At 44.2% G+C, this 19,987-nt stretch overlaps 1 protein-coding gene across 1 annotated transcript; it reads right to left on the minus strand.

Moving 5' to 3' along the window:
* Positions 1-2,765: 2,765 nt before the first annotated feature.
* LOC143138920 (macrophage-expressed gene 1 protein-like) lies at positions 2,766-7,160 on the minus strand. Its single transcript, XM_076299394.1, has 2 exons — positions 6,653-7,160; positions 2,766-4,666 (listed from the first exon to the last, which is right to left on the minus strand). Exons 1-2 carry the CDS (start codon positions 7,094-7,096, stop codon positions 3,035-3,037), a joined length of 2,076 nt encoding a protein of 691 aa, XP_076155509.1. The 5' UTR covers positions 7,097-7,160; the 3' UTR covers positions 2,766-3,034.
* Positions 7,161-19,987: the final 12,827 nt, after the last annotated feature.

Genomic DNA, 19,987 nt, shown 5'->3' on the forward strand with positions numbered 1-19,987 from the left:
ACTTGAAGAAGACGAAGACAGGTTTACACAGAGTAATGAATACCCCTACATCTTTACTTCTAAGAGACTGCCTCTCTGGGATGCTCTTTTTCATAGCCAATCATGTTATCAATTACCCTATTTAGTTGTGAAACATTCCTCCTTTTGCTTTCTTTACCATTTCAGAACTTTTCCAGCATTTTGTTACCCCCGGTCAACTTTTTTTATAACTGGTATCAAATTCAAAATTAACATATATTTCCCATGAAATAGTCAAATGCGTCATTTTCAACATTTGATAGGTTGCCTGTGTTCTTTTTGCAACTAAATATGAGTTTACGAGATTTGCAGATTATTACATTCTGTTTTTTTTTTCTTTTTCTTTTTTTCCTTTTTTTTTTACATGCTTGTACACAATGTCCCAACTTTTTCTGATTTGGGGTTGTATGTTCAATATAGTCTATGTAAAAATGAATTGGCTCTTGTAGTCTAATATCAGCTTGAGCTATGTTCCTGCATTGAGGTAAAGATGCAGAGGCAGGCCTGAGAATCAAGACACACCATAACGCTTTGTTACAGTTATAGTTAAATGTTCTCAAAAGCTTCATGAAGTCCATGAATCACCCAGTATCAGAGAGATTGGCGTTGCATGTATCAAACTCAAACTCATTCCTGACATTTGAGTGTAACAAAATAGAGAAGGACCTCTGATGAAGAGAGTCATTGAACATTCAACAGTTCCCAGTAGCACATGGCTAGTTTCACAATCAGGGTACAGCTCCAGCCGACTTACCTGCAGTGTAGCTTACCACCAGCAGGTGTCACTACCCCCGCACAGCCGACTTACCCACAGAGTAGCTTACCACCAGCAGGTGTCATTACCCCCACACCCAAGTACTCACACAGCCTTTCTCTTTCCCCAGCAAAAAGCTAATAAAGAGGATGATGCGGTTTCTACCACAGCTACCGATTTCCTGTTCACCTCATTGGGAAATGATGAACAGGTGGCTCTCACTCCTTACAGGCCACTATTCACTCAGCGCTGGCACAATGCTGTAATTATTAAATGCTTTGGTGGAGGAATTCCAATCTGCATTTAAAACAGCTGCTGCCCGTTCTCACCCACATCCATTGCACGTGCCATGGGAAGTATGGCTGACATATCTCTGTTCAGGCTGGATCAGATGCCTACTGTCTAATGCCTCCCCAGACGAAGCAGCACAGCCACATGTGCGTTGCCCCAACGAGGCATGCAGGCGCACAGATGACGACATAGTCAGTCCCTATAATCACGCTGCACGCATCGGTCGGATCAACAATACTGTCCTGTACCAAAGATAATGAATGCGTAGCAAGATGGGTCGTCCTAGTTCATGTCTATGAGGGCAAAGTGGAGTTCAGTCCGAGACGGGCTCTGGTTCAGTTCCCGCCTGCACAGGGGCGTGTCAATGATTTACGTTTGAACGCCTCGGTTCCACGCCAGACATGCCGGAGTACAAAATAAACTTGGTTTACACCTTCATTAATGTTGATTTCTCCCGACTGGAAGGTCATACTATCACGACATTCTACTGAAATAGGGAGGAGGGTTTGGAGATCATGATACCGTGTCCGAAATGTGCATCCATTACTCAGAAAAATAAGGCTTTGACAAATTCTGCGAAATTCTTGGATTCTGCCATAGACCTCAATGTTAAAAAGAGACCCCGATAACTGCATAAATGTGCGGGGGCGTGTACTGCTACCCTATTTGCATAAATTTCCAGGGACAGGAAATGGCCTCTCATGAAGTGTCTTCGTAATCAACCATCTTTGCCTGTACTTTCCCACCTTCTTAATCTAGCAGTTCAATCTTCCCACGACTGACCATTTTTAAACTCAAGATTGGTGAGAGGGCTCTTTAACATCAATGTGATTTGGAACATGGACAAGAATAGACTAGACTAATCTACTACTTTGCCTTTGTAGAATGGAATTGGTGAGTCTTCAATAATTCCGTTTTCCAAGCATTTACACAAATCACATGATATGCCGAGGCAACTGAAACGCATTCCATTCAGATAGCTAGGTGGCTACCAGGCTCATAATTCACTTTTAATTGCAAACAGAAATATGAAGCAACATGTCATCCATTTCCAAAGCAATGGAGGCTACTTATGACAACTTAATATTTTGCATATTATTGTTAATATTGTGCTATCAATGTGGCTTAAACAAACAAGGCTTGTAAATAAGAGCTGGCAAAAGGGTACTATAAGAATGTAAAGACAATGCTAAAGTGACAATGTACCATTTTTAAGCCAAACAGCATTTCTTCAGAAATAAATGTTTAAAACACACAGTAATGGTCTGTAAATTATTGGCCTTTTATTTTAATTTCAGTGTTTGAGTTATCATTTAAATGTTTTAACAATTTAAGATTCTTTTTTTTTTTTTTTTTTTTGGGGGGGGGGGGGGCACCACAGAGAAAAATGGCCAGCAGCAGCACTGATCACTGCCACTAATTGCAGATTTCTAATTGTCTTGCTTGTGTTTTGTCTAGACTGTGACTGTATATTTTGAATACTTATCAAAGACCAATCTGAAGCAGTAGTAAACGTTTTGACCTGTTTCTCTCAATCCAGGAAAGTGCCAAAAGAATGGCAATTAATTCTGCTGCATACACAGCTAAATTGTCATTTGGCTGTGACATCCCCCATAAGTAGGCTTTATCATATCAAAATTGGTGGATTTGGAAACTCATGTGTTCTTGTTTTCCAATAATAAAACTATTTCCACAAATCATATGTAAGTACAATGTTTTCATAAGGTGTTTATTAGAAAAAAACATAATTATTACAGAAGTAGAAATAATTTATTATATAGTAGTATCATAAATCAAGGCCATTTCACTTCTGCATAATCTAAAACAATGATTAGAGAAAAACAATGTACTTATACCCTGAAAGAAGAAATCATTTATTATACTTATTCAAGACTAGCCTATATGCCTTATGCATAATCTAAAAAAAAAAAGTTAGAGATCCTTGCAATCTGGACGTAATCTGTCCTCTTTCTACACCCCTGTATCTGTCTGAGTGTCAGGAAGAGTCTCATAGCCCTCTCTACGACTCAGAGACCAGCTTCCAAATTTCCTCTTTACTACATACGCTACTCCAATAGCTAGGATGATTGAAAACGTTACAAGAAATCCAGCAGCAATCTGCCCCCCTTCTGATGTGTGGAGCTGTCTCACATACTTATCCACCTCCCCTGACTTGGCCCGTTTCCATGAATTTGAATTTCCACTTTGAAGCCACACATGATCTCCCTCAGTTACCATAACCAGTGTGTTGTTGTTAAGCTTTCTAATCAATTCTGGTTTAGTGAACGGGGGCAAGTTGATGGGTTTCAGCTGCCCATCTGTAAATGCTCCAGACTTCACACAGTACAGAATTTGGCACCCGTCGTCTATCGTGGCGAGGTGTTGGCTGAACTGTGGTGGGCAGCGTTCTTTAGACCAAGCCAGGGGATTTACAGCCTTGCAGCTGAAAAAGCCTCCAAAAGGCACAGAAAGTGAAGACGCCTGTTCATAATCGTTACTTAGACAGATCATAAAATCTTTGGACAGAAATGGCAGAGGGAAAAAATGAAGTGGACACCCATTAGACCTGGTTAATGGATTCTCGACATTTTTGCTGTACAGACCCCCAAAGAGGTACCCTGAGTAAGGTTTTGTAACGTTATTTGTGGCACACCAGTATGTGTGGACTTCTGCTTTCCTAACATTAAACGGATAATCACAAACTGTTTCGCAACAGTCAGAAAAACAAAACGACGACCACCATACTTTGCAAACTTCACGACAGTTAGGCTTACCGTGAACCTCTTCAACCACAACAGACTGTAAAAGTGTGGGTAAATAAGGCTCACGACATGTGAAGGCCCCAGTGTCCGGATTCTTAACTTCTTGAACTGCACAAATCTCATTTCCATGAATAGTGATTGGATTACATGTTTGAAAAATACCACCAAAGTTTAAGTTGGTCGCTGGCCCTAAACAAGAGTTGTCATCGACATTAGCTTGAAAATTAAAATTTGTCGAACTGCTGTCTACACATCCTGGTCGTTTATTAACATCGTAGAAGAGCTGTATGGCCTTGCGCACAGACTGGGCCACACTTTCTATGGTGGTTTCTGGAAGGTCTGGCAGAGTTGCACTGTTCAGAATATAGTGCAGAGGAAGACCTGTTCGGTCTATGGCAACAAGATTGTTTAGCGTGCTCTCTTGCCAGGTCTTCAAAGTGATCCCTGGGTAGAATACGGGGCCCCCATGGCTTTGTGTTAGTGAGTGTGTGAGGTGAGTCTCGTAAGAATCAGCTTCAGATGACTCTTGACTCTCTTTTGTGTGTACGTCAAACTTAATGACTTTGAAAAAGTTTAAGCCGGCCGACCTAGACAATTTCGTTTTTTCACTGTGGAAATAATATGTGGATTCAACATGATCTTCCTGCTCCAGAATGGCACCTGCATCCACTGAGGTGATCACATGGGTGCCATAATCAACCACCATCATCTCTGAGAGGAATGTTGCATGTCGAGTGTTGTTATTTTGCAGTGCTTCTGCTATTTCTTTCACTTGTTGAATAAAACGTGAGTCCAGGATGAAGTCAGGATAAACGTCCACTGTGTATATATGGTTTCTTATCTGTCAAACACAAAAAGATGCAAATGTTTAGAAAAAGTCAACAATATTTCTCAAAAATACCCAACAAATGTACACTTTGAAAATACTGCACTCATTTGACTTTGTACAAAGACTAGTGTTCTTTAGGTGCTGACCACTTATTATTATATCAATCTTGAGATTTATACAACAACTTTCTTTGAAACAGTCCTTAAAGGAGAATTCCGGTGATTTTTCACATAGATCTCTGTTTTTGTCTCTGTCTTATGCCTATGTGGTAAAGTATGCCAATTTGTTTTTACCCGCATGTTTGGACCTTTGTTAGCAAGTCACTTGTGTTGTAAAGGAACAAACACAGAAACAGGCTGATCTAAACAGGGCTCTTCAGACATTACATTTAGCAGACACTGTTGTCCAAAGTGACTTACATATGTAGACTATATTACAAGGGATTACATTGTCCCCGGAGCAACTTGGGGTTAAGTGCCTTGCTCAAGGGCGCAATGGTGGAAGTTGGGAATTGAGCCCACAACTTTCAGGCTACTGCATGCTAGCCCAGCTCCTTAACCACTACACTACCACCGCCCTGGGGGTGGTCGACAATGATGCTGTGGTATTTCATCCATTTGGTATTTTGACTAAAGTGTGACACAGATGTTTCACATCTGAAGATCTCAAGAAATTATTTACAATTGTGGGGAAAAGTCAAGGTAGCTTGGGTAAACTCAGATTAACTGTTAGCAAATTTGAATTTGCTCTGCAGATCCGCCTGAGAAAAGCCCCATTGATGCCTGTTTCCGAACTTGCCATTTTACTGCTTCCACAGGTGTAACCAGAAGTGAAATTTAAATTTGAGCATCAAAGTCTTACCAAATCGTTTCAGAACTGCAGCATACATATCTTTGTTGTACAAATTGTTTTAAATGCAGTTGTTTACTCAATTCCAAAGAAATAAAATTCAAAATGAAACAGAATTCAATCTAGCTATCAGGTTTGTCTGAGCTCACCCAGGCTAGAAAAAGGGGTAAAATATATCCTCTTTAAAATATATTTTGTGAACACCTTCAATAGACAAGAACCCTGACATACCGTAGAGCAGTGGTCCCCAAACTTTTTCTTCCGAGGGCCAGCTCATTATGCCTGGCTCCAAGAGAGGGCCAGAGACTCGGAGTAGTTCTATATCAGTAACCATAAATAGCTTAGTGCTGTGAACAACAGCAGTCTACCTTAGTTGAATATTCTATTACATTTAATCATAGGCTATTGCAATTTATTACCATTGTTAGCTGTGTTTATATTGTCATCATGCCATATCAGTGTAAAATTAAATAATACTAATAAAAAAAACGTTCCCATTCCCAAAAGTATTAGCAGGGAGTCCCAAAAGTATATTTTATTAAAAATGTGTGAACTCTGAATTCTGTGTCTTTGCATACACAGCTCAAGTTGTGAATATCCTACAAATAATTTAAAGTTCTCAAACTATGAGAATTTTATGAAGTGCTGAAGTGGTCTGAAATGACCACCATTCTAACTTTCAGTCACCTGATTTGTGAACTCTTTGTATGAACATTTGAACGAGTGAATAAAAAATAGAAATAATTATCCCAGAAAGTCCCAGAAATATGACTTGAATAGAAGTTAGTTAGTTATTAACAATTAATTGATAAACTTTTAAAATACTTTGAGCACTGATGCAGTCAGCATAGGCCTCTCACATTGTTTGCAGGTAGCCTACATTTCATTCCGTTTTCGATGGCAAACGCAAAACAGCGCCAAAACAACCACCGGTGGACAAAAAGAGTATTACATGTGTACTGTTTGACTCGCCATAAAGAATAAATGGGGGAAATTGCGGAGGTTTTAGTTTGACGATGTTGTACTCCCGTGCGGGCCGGATGCTATATACTACGGACATGTCTTGGGGGGCCACCCAAAATGAGGTGGCGGGCCGTAGTTTGGGGACCACTGCCGTAGAGGCTTTTAGAACATCTGAATGCCCCTTACCTGCACACGAGATGTCACAGCATTGTCCCGCACTTGATAGGTTTTGGTTCGTTCACTGCTAATGGAGAACTTTCCACTGAGCACTTTCAAGAAAGAGGCATGAGCATTTATGGTTTTTGAGGTTGAGCTGGTATGATTTATCCAGTGTTCAAAAACCTCAGAGCTTCTCTCCACGGCAGTTGTCTTCTGCGGGATGACAAACACCTCGTCTGGGATAAGATAGACACCATCTTCGGTGGTCCTGCACTGGGAGTAACTGAAGTTCATGACTCGACCCATATCCTTGTTCCGAAGATTGTCCCAGCCCCCACCAGGTAAGACCTCCAGAGCCAGACTCAGGTTCTTGTGGCATTCCCGTAATCCATTGTTAGGATGTGGCAAGGCACAAACAGAACTGTTATAGACGACAGCAAGGAAAATTAGACAGACTAGTGTTGGGTCCATCTCTGTTAGAGTGGGGCATTAAACTCAAGGTGATTGTGAGCCTCTCAAGTGCTATGTTAGAAGAACTTCCTTGTCAATGATTTGGTAATATATAAAGTCTTTCTGCTCTGGGGTGGTGCCAGCATCTATGCCATCAACCACCAATGACACCAATGCACCATCCCATATCCTGTTTTGCAGTACATCTATGTTTGGAACTGGCTGAATGAAACAGGGTGAAGTAAAGGCACTGGAAATGCAGCACCTTTTGCAAATATTGGCTCCCCTGGTAAGGTTTCTTAAAAGAAAGTATACAAAATCATCTTTTAGTGATTGATACACAACATCCCAGCCTTTCAGGGAAAGAAATTTATTCTGTGTAGGCCTACCACATGGCAGTAAACAATCTGACCGCCACTCATCCCTCATGAGTTATTGCCATGTGGCAGTTTTAGCACCCCTATGTGCGGAATTTCAGAACATTCAGAATTCAGAATTAGCTTTATTGGCCAGGTTTGCGTAAACAAACAAGGAATTTGGCTCCGGTTAATCTTTGCTCTCAAAGTACAACACTCACTTAACATATAAGAATAAAAAACATAAAAAGATTAAAAGAATAAATATAGCTGCGGGCAGCAATGAGGGGGCCAAGCAGTTGAGCAGGAGTTGGGATTAGGATTGGACTGGACTGTGTTGTGTTAGATTGGATTGGACTTGATTGGATTGGACTGGACTGGATTCAAAGGTCAACAAATTTATTGTGTGTCCTCAAGATGTGCTCCTAAGTCCACATACCAAGTTTAGTTTAAATAGGTGAAAGTGTTGATAATTATATCACCCCTAGTGGTCAAAGTTCACCAAAATAATTGTACAGTCTTAATATGGGGTCATGACTCCACATACCAAGTTTAGTTTCAATCGGTGAAAGTGTTAATAAATATAGCGCCCCTAGTGGTCAAAGCACACCAAATTAATAGTATGTCCTCAGGATGTAGTCCCAAGTCCACGTACCAAGTTTGGTTGCGTTAGGTGAAAGTGTTGCTAATTATAGTGCCCCTAGTGGTCAAACATCACTACATTTATTGTGGGTCCTTAAGATGTGTTTACGATGTGTTTAAGTCAACGTACCAAATTTGGTGTCAGTACGAGAAAGTCTTCCTGATTATAGCGCCCCTAGTGGTCAAAGTACACCAAATCTCCAAGTTTGGTTTCAATACGTAAAGGCGATATGAGCTAATTTCCTGTTTCTCTAGCGCCCCCCTAGAGGTCAAAGGTCACCAAATTTATTGTGTGTCCTCAGGATGGAGTCCCAAGTCTATATACCAAGTTTGGTTTCTATAAGTGAAAGCATTGCTGAGATATGAGCCTACTTCCTGTGATTATAGCGCCTCGCTAGTGGTCAAAAGACTAAAATACAAATTATACTACAGTAAGTAACACTAAATCTAGATCAAGTCTAAAACAGTATCCACATAGTGTGCTTAGGGGTGATTAAGCAAGAGGCTCTTGCAATGACTGAGGCAGGGACTGAGCCTGTGATTCTCTGTGCACAGTAAGGTAAGGTGCTCTGTGAGAGTGAGTGTCATGGTGCAAATGAGCAAGTCCAACAGTGCAACAGTGCAAGAATAAAGTCTAGAGACGAGCATAAAATAAATATGGACATATAAGAGAGTAGACAAGGTAATAAAAAAAAATACTATAGAAAAACTATATCAGTGCAAGAATGGGTTGACGTAATAGGGTTACAGCCATTATACAAGTATTGATTATAAAGCATTAAGTATTAAGTATAGGTATAAGTGTGGCCACAATCCGGCTGTGGGATGGAGGGAGGGGTTATGCATATGTGCTAATAAGTGAAGCAGTAAGACAGTCGGGTCCTGAGTAGAGGGTGACACGGGAATCAATTGTCGCTCCCGTCCCATCCCTAGCCCACACAAATACTCCCGTCATATCCCGATCACGTGACTGCCCCCCCAAAAAAATCCTGTCCTGCAAAATCCCGAGAGAAAGGCTCCCGAATCCCATCCCGCTCCCGTTTCGTTCCCTATGTTGTCTAAAGCATTGGTTCCCAAAGGGTGGATCGTAAGAGATTTTATTTGTGTCGCCAGCATAGTGACAATTTATGTTGAGTAATAGGCCTACTTATACCTTAGCCTATATAGCTTAGGAACTCCCTCTGTGCATTTTTGCATTTAGAATCTCTGAAACGGGGGCGAACACCACCAGAACGTGGATATCACTCGCAAAATGAAACAATATTTCTGTCGGGCGCCTACCATGGACCTCACAGTTGCAAAATGCAAGGGACATTAATCAGTCTATATTTGCACGAACAATAACGGACATCAGCTCTTCAACATGGCCCATTCAAATCTAGAAAGTATAATTTTAAATTGTAAAAAAACCCTTCTGTCAACAGTAGGCTAAATAAAAGCAGACATCCATAGACCGGACATAAGGCTTATTTGCGTCATAGGCTGCAGATAGTTTCTATAGAGCTGCACAGTCCCGCCCACAGCCGATGCCGGATGTAAAAATTCAATGCAATTTCTCCATTGACAATTGCGGTATAAGCCATAAAAACTTAACTGCACGTGGTAGACTTAAAACCAGCTACGGCTGTACTAAGCGATTGTATATGCTCCTATAGACACCAAGACTCTGTCTCAAATCGCGTACTTCTGCACTTACAATACCTAATTTGAGTGCATGAGGGTGTTCACACTGACAATTCCAACGACACGAAGGGCGCTGCAAGTTCCCGGATGGTGCACTCATAACGGTCAAAAAGCTGAGTGTGCAACGCTGGACACTTTTCGCCCTTAAAGGAACACGCCACCCAAAATCAGTAGTGATATATGTTCTTACCGTAACTTTCACGAGTTGAGTCGTACCTCTCCCGCGTCGGTAGGTGCACTCAAACGCTCTGTCGCGCGGCGCGAATGTGTTAGCATGTTGCTATGCTAGCGGGCTCTGCCGTGGCCGTAGAGAGAGGCACATAGCAGTATTCAAACACCTCCACGTTTTACCTACTTAAATACAGTTGCACAAGTAGTTGATGAAAAATGTTTTCATCAGTACTTCGACCTAGCGTGGTAATATTATTAACACCTAATTGTAGATCCTATCCACCACAGAGTTTAGAATCCATGCTGGATCGACCCTCAGCCTCTCCCTCCCCTCTGAGCGAGAGAGGCACACACACTAGAGGTGGTGGCTGGTTGTTTTAATGTAGGCTATATGGGTGATGCAGCGCTGCTGACGTGAGGCTAGAAAGCCCTTGCCTGTTCTAGAAAGACTGATCTAATGCAGCAAATATATTAAAAGGCAAAAGTCGTACATTGGCTAGGCCTATCCCCAGAATATCAGCAGCAAACTCAGTCTCTGTCGCGCAAAACAGTCTCCAAATAAAACGCACATCGGCCTGTTGCCTATTCTGCCAGCTTGTGACAATATATCGTCCAAAATGCTTGATTGCATTGCATTCTCCACATTTTTAGCTACATTTTCATGTACCACATCAGCATTTTTGTTCAGTGAATCTTTTGTAAATTGCTTTACAATTACCGTCGGGCCCTTGTCAGCAGACTTCGGCTTGCCTCTTGCCATATTCACTCCTTGTCTTCCGATGTCATTTCTGAGTCATCTACAGATGTTCACCTCCCTAAATAGAACCAACTTCAACCTGTGTTATATCCTAGATGAGACTGCCTGGGTTATTTTGTTTAGATATTAGCCTATATATAAAACACATAATTGTAGCCTACCATTCAGGGAATAGGCATTTAAAAGAGAGACAGAGAGTGATATGACTAAGAAATGACATCGGGCGATGGCAGTGCGAGATGTTCAGAACGTAAGAGCTAAAACTTCTACAAACTCACTAACATCCACAGCGGAAAAAGAAGGTAAGAAAAATAGTCGGAAAACTTAGATGTGTAAGGCAAGCAAGCAAGTTTGGCGGTTGTTACTAAAAATGTGAACATGCACGTTGCATTGTTGTGCGGTGGACTTTCAGAATGAATGGAGTCGGAGTTTCTTTAATATCGAGGCGTCATATTTGTCCGATGGCCTGCTATAAAATTAATTGCGATGTCTGTCTGAAAAAGACGCGCTCGTGCAGTCAAAATGAATGGGAGTCTTCAGAACAGGCTTGTCAGTCAACCTGACATAACAGTGTGTAAAGTAGCCTATAATGTGAATGACTTGTTATTTTATCAAGGATTTCTTTCTTTTTGCAAAAAATAAAGTACAATAGGCATTAATTAGTAGGCCAGGAGCATGCTGAAATTATGTGGCAAATTGCGTTTTTTATTACAATGATAAAATTGTAAAAGGACGTGACCGAAGCTGAGGCAAGCCAGGCAATAGGCCTATAGGCCCGACGGTAATTGTAAAGCAATTTACAAAAGATTCACTGAACAAAAATGCTGATGTGGTACATGAAAATGTAGCTAAAAATGTGGAGAATGCAATGCAATCAAGCATTTTGGACGATATATTGTCACAAGCTGGCAGAATAGGCAACAGGCCGATGTGCGTTTTATTTGGAGACTGTTTTGCGCGACAGAGACTGAGTTTGCTGCTGATATTCTGGGGATAGGCCTAGCCAATGTACGACTTTTGCCTTTTAATATATTTGCTGCATTAGATCAGTCTTTCTAGAACAGGCAAGGGCTTTCTAGCCTCACGTCAGCAGCGCTGCATCACCCATATAGCCTACATTAAAACAACCAGCCACCACCTCTAGTGTGTGTGCCTCTCTCGCTCAGAGGGGAGGGAGAGGCTGAGGGTCGATCGATCTACAATTAGGTGTTAATAATATTACCACGCTAGGTCGAAGTACTCCCAAGTGCTATTGCGCCACACATTGTAGTTCTCATGTTTATTCGCTTGGAAAATCGTCACGTTTCATGTTGTGTGCCCTAACATTTTTCATCAACTACTCCTGCAACTGTATTTAAGTAGGTAAAACGTGGAGGTGTTTGAATACTGCTATGTGCCTCTCTCTACGGCCACGGCAGAGCCCGCTAGCATAGCAACATGCTAACACATTCGCGCCGCGCGACAGAGCGTTTGAGTGCACCTACCGACGCGGGAGAGGTACGACTCAACTCGTGAAAGTTACGGTAAGAACATATATCACTACTGATTTTGGGTGGCGTGTTCCTTTAATGGACGCCATCTTGGCCAAATAGCGGAAGGGGAGGGAGCGTTTTCAAACTCGTGGAAATCGCGGTTGAGAAAGCTGAAGCAGCAGCAGTGGAAAGTAAAGGTGTTCGAGTCGTGACTCACTCGGATCTTTCACCCGTGTCTTTAAATTAACCCATGAGTCGCGAGTCTCTAGTATCATTAACTCGGATCAGTTGAGTCCTACTACAATTCAATCTAAAACGATAAACAGGGCCACACAAACCTCTTGCAACATTAGCTAGCCTCCTAGCCCTAGCCTAACCTGACCCTAGCCCTAGCCATCGTCTGCCAAAAATGTAACAATTTCGTAGGCAACCACAACTCCACAAATCAACTGCAACTGAGTGAGCAGGCAGTCCGAGATAACTGGTTAACTTCCCGCAGAGCCGGAAACATTGCAGACTCACAGACCATGGGACTCAGATTGGAGCGGCTGAGTAGCAATCCGGGTTAGTCGGATCAGCCGGCTGGTTAGGCTACGTTGAGTACGAGTCAGTCGAATCAGCCGGCTACGTTGTCATGAGTGGATCTGCGAGAGCGAGTAGCTCCTCCTCGAGGTGAAAAGCAATTCCACAACAAAAGCCATTTCTTTCACTTCTGAAATAACATTCAATGTTCTGCATGTAGCCTAGACATAATTCGATTTGGTGTATAGATGTAGTATATTAAAATGCAATTAGGTCGTGCACTGCACGCTCATGGAGCTGCTTGAGTAGCCTATCTACCCGGGTCAGTCGAATCAGCTGGGCGGGCCGGTTAGGTTGTTATGAGTGCGAGTCAGCCGAATCAGCCGGCTACGTTGTCATGAGTGATCTTTAGAGTAACTCCTCGTCAAGGTGAAAAACAAATCCACAACAAAAGCCATGCTTTCACTTCTGAAATAACATATATTCTGCACGCATAGCCTACTTTAAAATGCAATTAGGTCGCGAAGATAGTCCGAAACATTGCAAGCTAGGAGAGTAGCCAGTCGGATAAGCCAAGCGGGCCGGTTACGTTGTTGTTATGAGTGCGAGTCAGCCGAATCAGCCGGCTACGTTGTCATGAGTGGATCTGTAGAGGAGCGAGTAACTCCTCGTCAAGGTTAAAAGAAAATCCACAACAAAAGCCATGCTTTCACTTATGAAATAACATATATTCTGCACGCATAGCCTACTTTAAAATGCAATTAGGTCGCGAAGATAGTCCGAAACATTGCAAGCTAGGAGAGTAGCCAGTCGGATAAGCCAAGCGGGCCGGTTACGTTGTTGTTATGAGTGCGAGTCAGCCGAATCAGCCGGCTACGTTGTCATGAGTGGATCTGTAGAGGAGCGAGTAACTCCTCGTCAAGGTTAAAAGAAAATCCACAACAAAAGCCATGCTTTCACTTCTGAAATAACATATATTCTGCACGCATAGCCTACTTTAAAATGCAATTAGGTCGCGAAGACAGTCCGAAACATTGCAAGCTCTGTATGGAGTTGCTTGAGTAGGCTAGCCTACCTGGGTGATTTGGATCAGCCGAGCGGACCGGTTACATTATGTTGTTATGAGTGCGAGTCAGTCGAATCAGCCGGCTACATTTTCATGAGTGGATCTGTAGACGAGCAAGTAGCCTAGTTTCTACTCGTGTCAAGGTGATAATAATATAGGCCTAATGAGAATAGTAGGCTAGTAGTAGTAGTAATAATAATAACAATAATAATAATTTATTCACTGCAGGGCATTTCTACGTTCCTGTTTCTATGTCTACATTAAAAGTCAATTGCTTAGGCTAGGTTAAGACAATAAATAAACAGTCTGGCTCAAACTGCTTTCTTTCCCGTGAGTGGGTGGAGGTTTTGATGCTATATTAGGCTATTTTATATTATATTATATGATATTATATTAGGCTACCTAACATGATATATATATATATATATATATAGCTATGATTAATAGGCTAATAATATTAGTTGCCTAGTATTAGCTGCATATAATACCTATTAGAATAGATTCCTAGTAGCCTACTATTAGTATATAGTAGTGGTAATAAACATTGTAGCAGAGTGGCATTAGACCTAGGCAAATTTTCTATTGTTAACAAAACAACAACAAATAATTAATTATTATAATATAGGCTACCCTCTCTGTCAATAAGATCAAAGTTTCTGAACATGAGCACCAAAAAGATGAACAATGTGTGGATGCACTTTGACCAGGAGAGCAAAACTCTTAGGCTAAATGCAAGTACTGCAAAAACCTGGTTTCAAATCATGGAGGATCCACATCCAACATGAGAAGGCACTTAACGAAATGAAGCACCCCACTGCACTGCTTGAACGTAGGACTGAATTTCTTTGCGATTTAGCAATACTGACTCAAGTGACTCAAGTGACTCGTTCAACCCGGATCAGTTTAGTGAGTGACTCAGAATAACCCGGATCCTTAAAAGGAATCGAGTTTGACAGGCCTATGTGCCAGTGACTTCCGTTTTACTTCCGCTACAAGGGACCTGTCTTTAAAAAAAATATGAACGGGAGTTAATGGAGAGATAACAATTATTTTTTGGTCCAGTTTGAATTGTGCCACGAATTTCACATATGATGTGTGTGAATTTAAAAGATAATTTTTCACGTCAAGAAAGTACTGTTGTTCGATAGACTTCAAAAGTTATGTTGGTTTTGTACGAATCCGCTCAGTGGACTACATCTCTCGTCTCGAACGATGTACGTCACCAACGTAATGAAACGATAAGATTAGAAGCTAGCTGATAGCTGTTATGCTAGTTAACGGTTGCATCTTGCTGCCTGCTGTCACTTAACAGTATGTAATGTACAGTCTATGGACGAATACAACTTACCTGATGTGTTTAATCCTAAAGCCCAATTAAGACCTGTTGCTGGTATGCTTGTACATCTAGTGTGGCTGTGAATGAGCTAACGTCACTAGCGCGACTGATGGGTTTGTAGTCGTTGGAATTACGATCTTTCACAATGTGATTCAATAGTTACGAAACAAACTGCAAATGTCTTTACATGAAAAATTGTCTTTAAAATTAACAAACATCATATGGGTAATTCAAGGCACAAGTCAACCGGGACCAGAAAATAATTTCTTTTTCGCCATAGACTGGCGTTCAAAATTTTTTGAAAGATAGGTCCCATGGAGGCAAGTGGAAGTGGCGTCACTTGCACACTCTATTTGTCAACCCAGGAGCCGCTACTGTTACGAAGCACTGTCTTAACGTTAACCGCTTTCACACACACGATATAAAATACACGATAAATATAAAATTCAATATCAAAACACTATTATTTACACGATTACTCCTGAAATAACTGCTATTAACTGCACATTCACTATATAGAAATCACTGTTTGGAGGAAAGGGTTCGCGTGCTGTCGCCGGTTGGAAATGGCAAAATAAATCGCGCCGATTTTGCCTATATTATTCAGTGAGGCGCGGTGGTTTATGGGATGAGTAGTTCCTGCGCTCGGAAATGAAAATATGTACACAGCAGTGTTGCGCGGTCTGCCCGAAATTAAGCGGTCGCCCGCGGATGACCGCGGTCACCCGCGGTTATGAGTCATAAACAAAATATTTTAATGATATTCGGGTCATTTGCGGGCGGGTCAGTTAAAATTAATTAAATATATATTTTCTACAAATAGGCCTACTTAAAATATCACGAGAAAGCTAGCATCAATACAGTAAAGCATCAATACAGTAAAGTCAACAGTAAAGAAGCAAGACGCGAGTTAAAATAATAAAGACACCCCTTCAGGAAAAGCGATATAGGCTATGGTTATGGTCTAGGCCTACTTCTTGCGAAGCCATTTAAAAGTATGACAGCCAAAACGGGCAGCCTGCAGGAATAAATGTTATGGCACAGACTACACAGCCATATCTACCGGTATGTATAGGTTCGCGCATGCATAAAAGTTACCTTAGTTCGTTGTGTTTGTGACTTTAAACAGTGGATGTGCTTTAGTAAAGCTTTGTGTTTCATTCAGCATTATAAACCAGTTCTTACGCTAACGTTTTGACCAGCAATGTATCTCTCTTGCCTACCTCGCCTCACCATTTCTGTTTTCGAAAGAAAGATGTATGTCCATGGCCTTCAAATCTTATCCTAGTGTTCTTATCCTTTGTGCGTTGCGTGCGTGCTTGCGCTCTTATTCTCATTCTTTCTCCTGCGCAAACATTATGTCCTGCATGCTTACTGCGTGTAGTTCTACTGCATCAAGTTTCGTAAATAAATTAGTTTGTTTTTACAGAAATGGCCTACTGTCACACTGCATGCAGCCTATAACCAAAAGCACACATTTTGTAAATAAGCGGGTCGGATCGCGGGTCGGGTATAATTTTGTCCTAATTAATATTCGCGGTCCGAGTTGCGGTCGGGTTGATTAAAATATCGGGCGACCGCGGGCCGCTTGTGACCAAACCCGCGCAACACTGGTACACAGTCTTGTACCTTTGACTTTTTTTGGATTTTCTCTTCGTTTTTTCACTCGAAATGATATTGTAATGCCGAAGAGTAGTTAGGAGACGGGGAGGCTGGGATATCGTTCCAAACTCCGGTTATTTATTTCTCAATGGATGTACAGACTATAGGTACGGGTAGCAGGAGGTGTCCACTACAAAACAACAAACTGATCTTGATAAAATAGCTCTCATTCACTCGTGATTCACTCTCAACGGCAGACAACACAACGCAACACAACCCACTCGCACGTAATTTACTTCTCCTCTGACTAAACTTACTAGACGTCTTAGAACCCCCTATTCTATTCCCTCCCCTTATCAATCGCTAACCTATCCGAACCCCTAAATATTCCCTCCCGGACACCTCCCCCCAATCAAAACACATCAGAACTTATTGACACATTCTATGACACAGAAGGGAGAGGGAGACACAGACACTCTCGCACGCACACACACACACACACGCGCACACGCCGGGAAAACAAGACACAGGGGAACACAGGGGAAAATCCAACACGGGGCAAATAGCCTCGGCGCTACACTGCCCCCCCCTTTAAGTTCCTCGCCCTCGAGGAAAGATGGCCTCATCAAAGCGTCGAGGCGGGCGAAGCCCTCTCCTGGGCCTCAGGCTATACGCAGGCTGATGTTGCTGGAGCCGCTGCGGTGATGTCCCCGGAAGCACAGCACCAAGGGGCGACACAGGAATGTCGTCCGGTGCTGCCGGTCTTCGGTGGGCGCGTGATCGATCCCACGTCCGCGAGCCGGTGAGCTGAGCGCCTACGAGCCCTCTCCTCCCTGTGGTTGTCAGGCGCAGGCGAGAAGGAGCACGCTGCCGCTGGAAGGCCCTCACCTGCTGGTCTCCGGTGGGGCCGACGCCCGTGAGCCCTCTCCTCCCTGTGGTCGTCAGGCACAGGCGAGGAGGGGCATGCTGCCGATGGACGGCCCTCACCTGCTAGTCTCCGCTGGGGCCGACGCCCGTGGGCCCTCTCCTCCCTGTGGTCGTCAGGCACAGGCGAGGAGGAGCACGCTGCCGCTGGACGGCCCTCACCTGCTGGTCTCCGCTGGGGCCGACGCCTGTGGGCCCTCTCCCCCCTGTGGTCGTCAAGCGCAGGCGAAGCGGGGTTTGGCCAGCACAATCCCAAGCCTGGTTGAACCTGGTTGCCTCCAGGTCCACCTGGCGCTGCGTGTTCAGCTCCTCCAGGTGTTCCTGGAACACTCCCAGGGACCAGGGCAACGGGATGACAGACCTCGCCCTCCTCTGAGGTTCCCCACCCATCCCCTGGCGCTGCGTGTCCAGCTCCTCCAGGTTCAGGGCAGTTCACCCCAGGGGAACGACGCGGACTTCCACGGACAAAGGGATTACGATCCCCTCGGTACGGAGCCAGCCTATCACGGTGGAGGACCACACACCGCGCTCCAGGTCTTTTACGGATGCGATATGTCACCTCCCCAACTCTCTCTACCACGTACGCAGGCCCGTCCCACGCTGAGTCGAGCTTGGGCGACCGTCCTTTTTTCCGTTTTGGCCCATACACCCAGACCAACTCACCCACAGTAAAGTCACGTCCTGCACTATGGTGGTCATATGCTCTCTTCTGCCGAATTCCAGCTTGAATGGCTTGATGGCGTGCAAAGTCGTGAGCTAGCTGGAGTCGGTCCTGCAGTTGGTGTGCATACTCAAGCCCTGCAGGGGCATCTGGAGCATCTGGGGGTAGGCCCATGAGGAGTGAGGGTGGGGTCCGCAGCTCTCTACCAAGCATCAACAGCGCTGGAGTACAACCTGTGGACTCTTGGACTGCAGTGCGGCTTGCCATGAGGACCAGAGGAATCTGCAGGTCCCAATCTCCGCCCTTGATCCGTATGGAGTTCTGCAGGCACTCCGAACCGAGCAAACATGCCTCCAAGGAGCACCTCAGCTGTAGTACACGCGTCTTGATTGGACACAGCGTACGCCTCGGGCCACTTGGTGAAATAATCCACAGCCACGATGATGTAACGGTTTCCCCGGGGTGTCAACGGTAAGGGCCCCATCACATCCACAGCTATACGGTCCATCGGATAGCCTACCCTCCTCTGCTGAAGTGGAGCATGGGAACGGCCCACGGGTCCCTTACGGGCAGTGCATGCGTCACACCGGCGGCAGTAGGACTCTACATCCCTCCTGCACGTGCTCCAATAGAACTGTTGCCGCACACGCTTCAGTGTCTTTTTCACCCCAAAGTGACCCACTCCAGGTTGCCCATGCATGGCTGCGAGGACCAATCCGCAGCTAAACATCGGGACAACAGTCTGCCATTTAGGTAAACCTGTTGCAGGCTCCACCCAGCGTCTCTTCAGCACCCCGTCATGTAGGGCCAACCCATCCCTCATGGACCACAGGCCCCTCACTGTGAGTCCATGAGCAGCTACATCTTCCCAGGATGGGCGCTGTCCAGCCTCCACCCAGCTGATCACAACCTGGAGCTCTGGATCTTTACGTTGTTCAGTAGCCCAGGACATGTTGGAGGCCGGTAGTATGGCTCGGCACTGAATGGCTAGCAGTTCATCCTCTAATACGTCAGGCAACGTGCCCTCAGCGCTACCAGGTAGACGACTGCACTGTGGACACGCAGCTGAACAGCTCCTCCTGGACAGCCCATCAGCATTCTGGTGGTTTTCTCCCTTCCGGTGCTGAATCTCAAACTGAAACTCCTGTAGCTGTTCTATCCAACGGGCAACCTGACCCTCTGGCTCACGGAAAGAGAGGAGCCAACGCAGGGAGGCATGGTCAGTCCGGACCACGAAAGGAAGGCCACACAGGTAATGCTTGAAATGACGAACAGCTTCGACAACGGCTAACAGTTCTCTCCGGGTCACACAGTAGTTGCGTTCAGCTCTGTTGAAGGACCGACTGTAATACTCGATGACCCTCTCTCCATCTGCAGTCACCTGGGATAGGACGGCCCCGAGGCCTACATTGCTGGCATCCGTGTCCAGGATGAAAGGGAGCTTCGGGTCTGGCGCCACAAGGATTGGTGCACTACAAAGAGCCAGCTTCAGATTGTCAAAAGCACGTTGTTGCTCAGGCCCCCAATGAAATTTCTGTTCCCTCCGAGACAACTGGTGGAGTGGGGCAGCCACAGTGGCAAAGCTTGGAACGAAGCGGCGGTAGTATGAAGCCAGACCCAAGAAAGACCTTAACTGTCGTAGGTTGCAGGGGGCTGGCCAGTCACGAACAGCTTCGGTCTTCCGGTGTTCCGTAGCAACCCCCTCTCCAGTCACGTGGTG

This window comes from Alosa pseudoharengus, unplaced genomic scaffold (genome assembly GCF_046254945.1).
Source record: "Alosa pseudoharengus isolate Yale_2024_CS ecotype anadromous, Long Island Sound unplaced genomic scaffold, YU_APseudo_1.1 YU_APseudo_1.1_scf_22, whole genome shotgun sequence".
NCBI lineage: Eukaryota > Metazoa > Chordata > Actinopteri > Clupeiformes > Clupeidae > Alosa > Alosa pseudoharengus.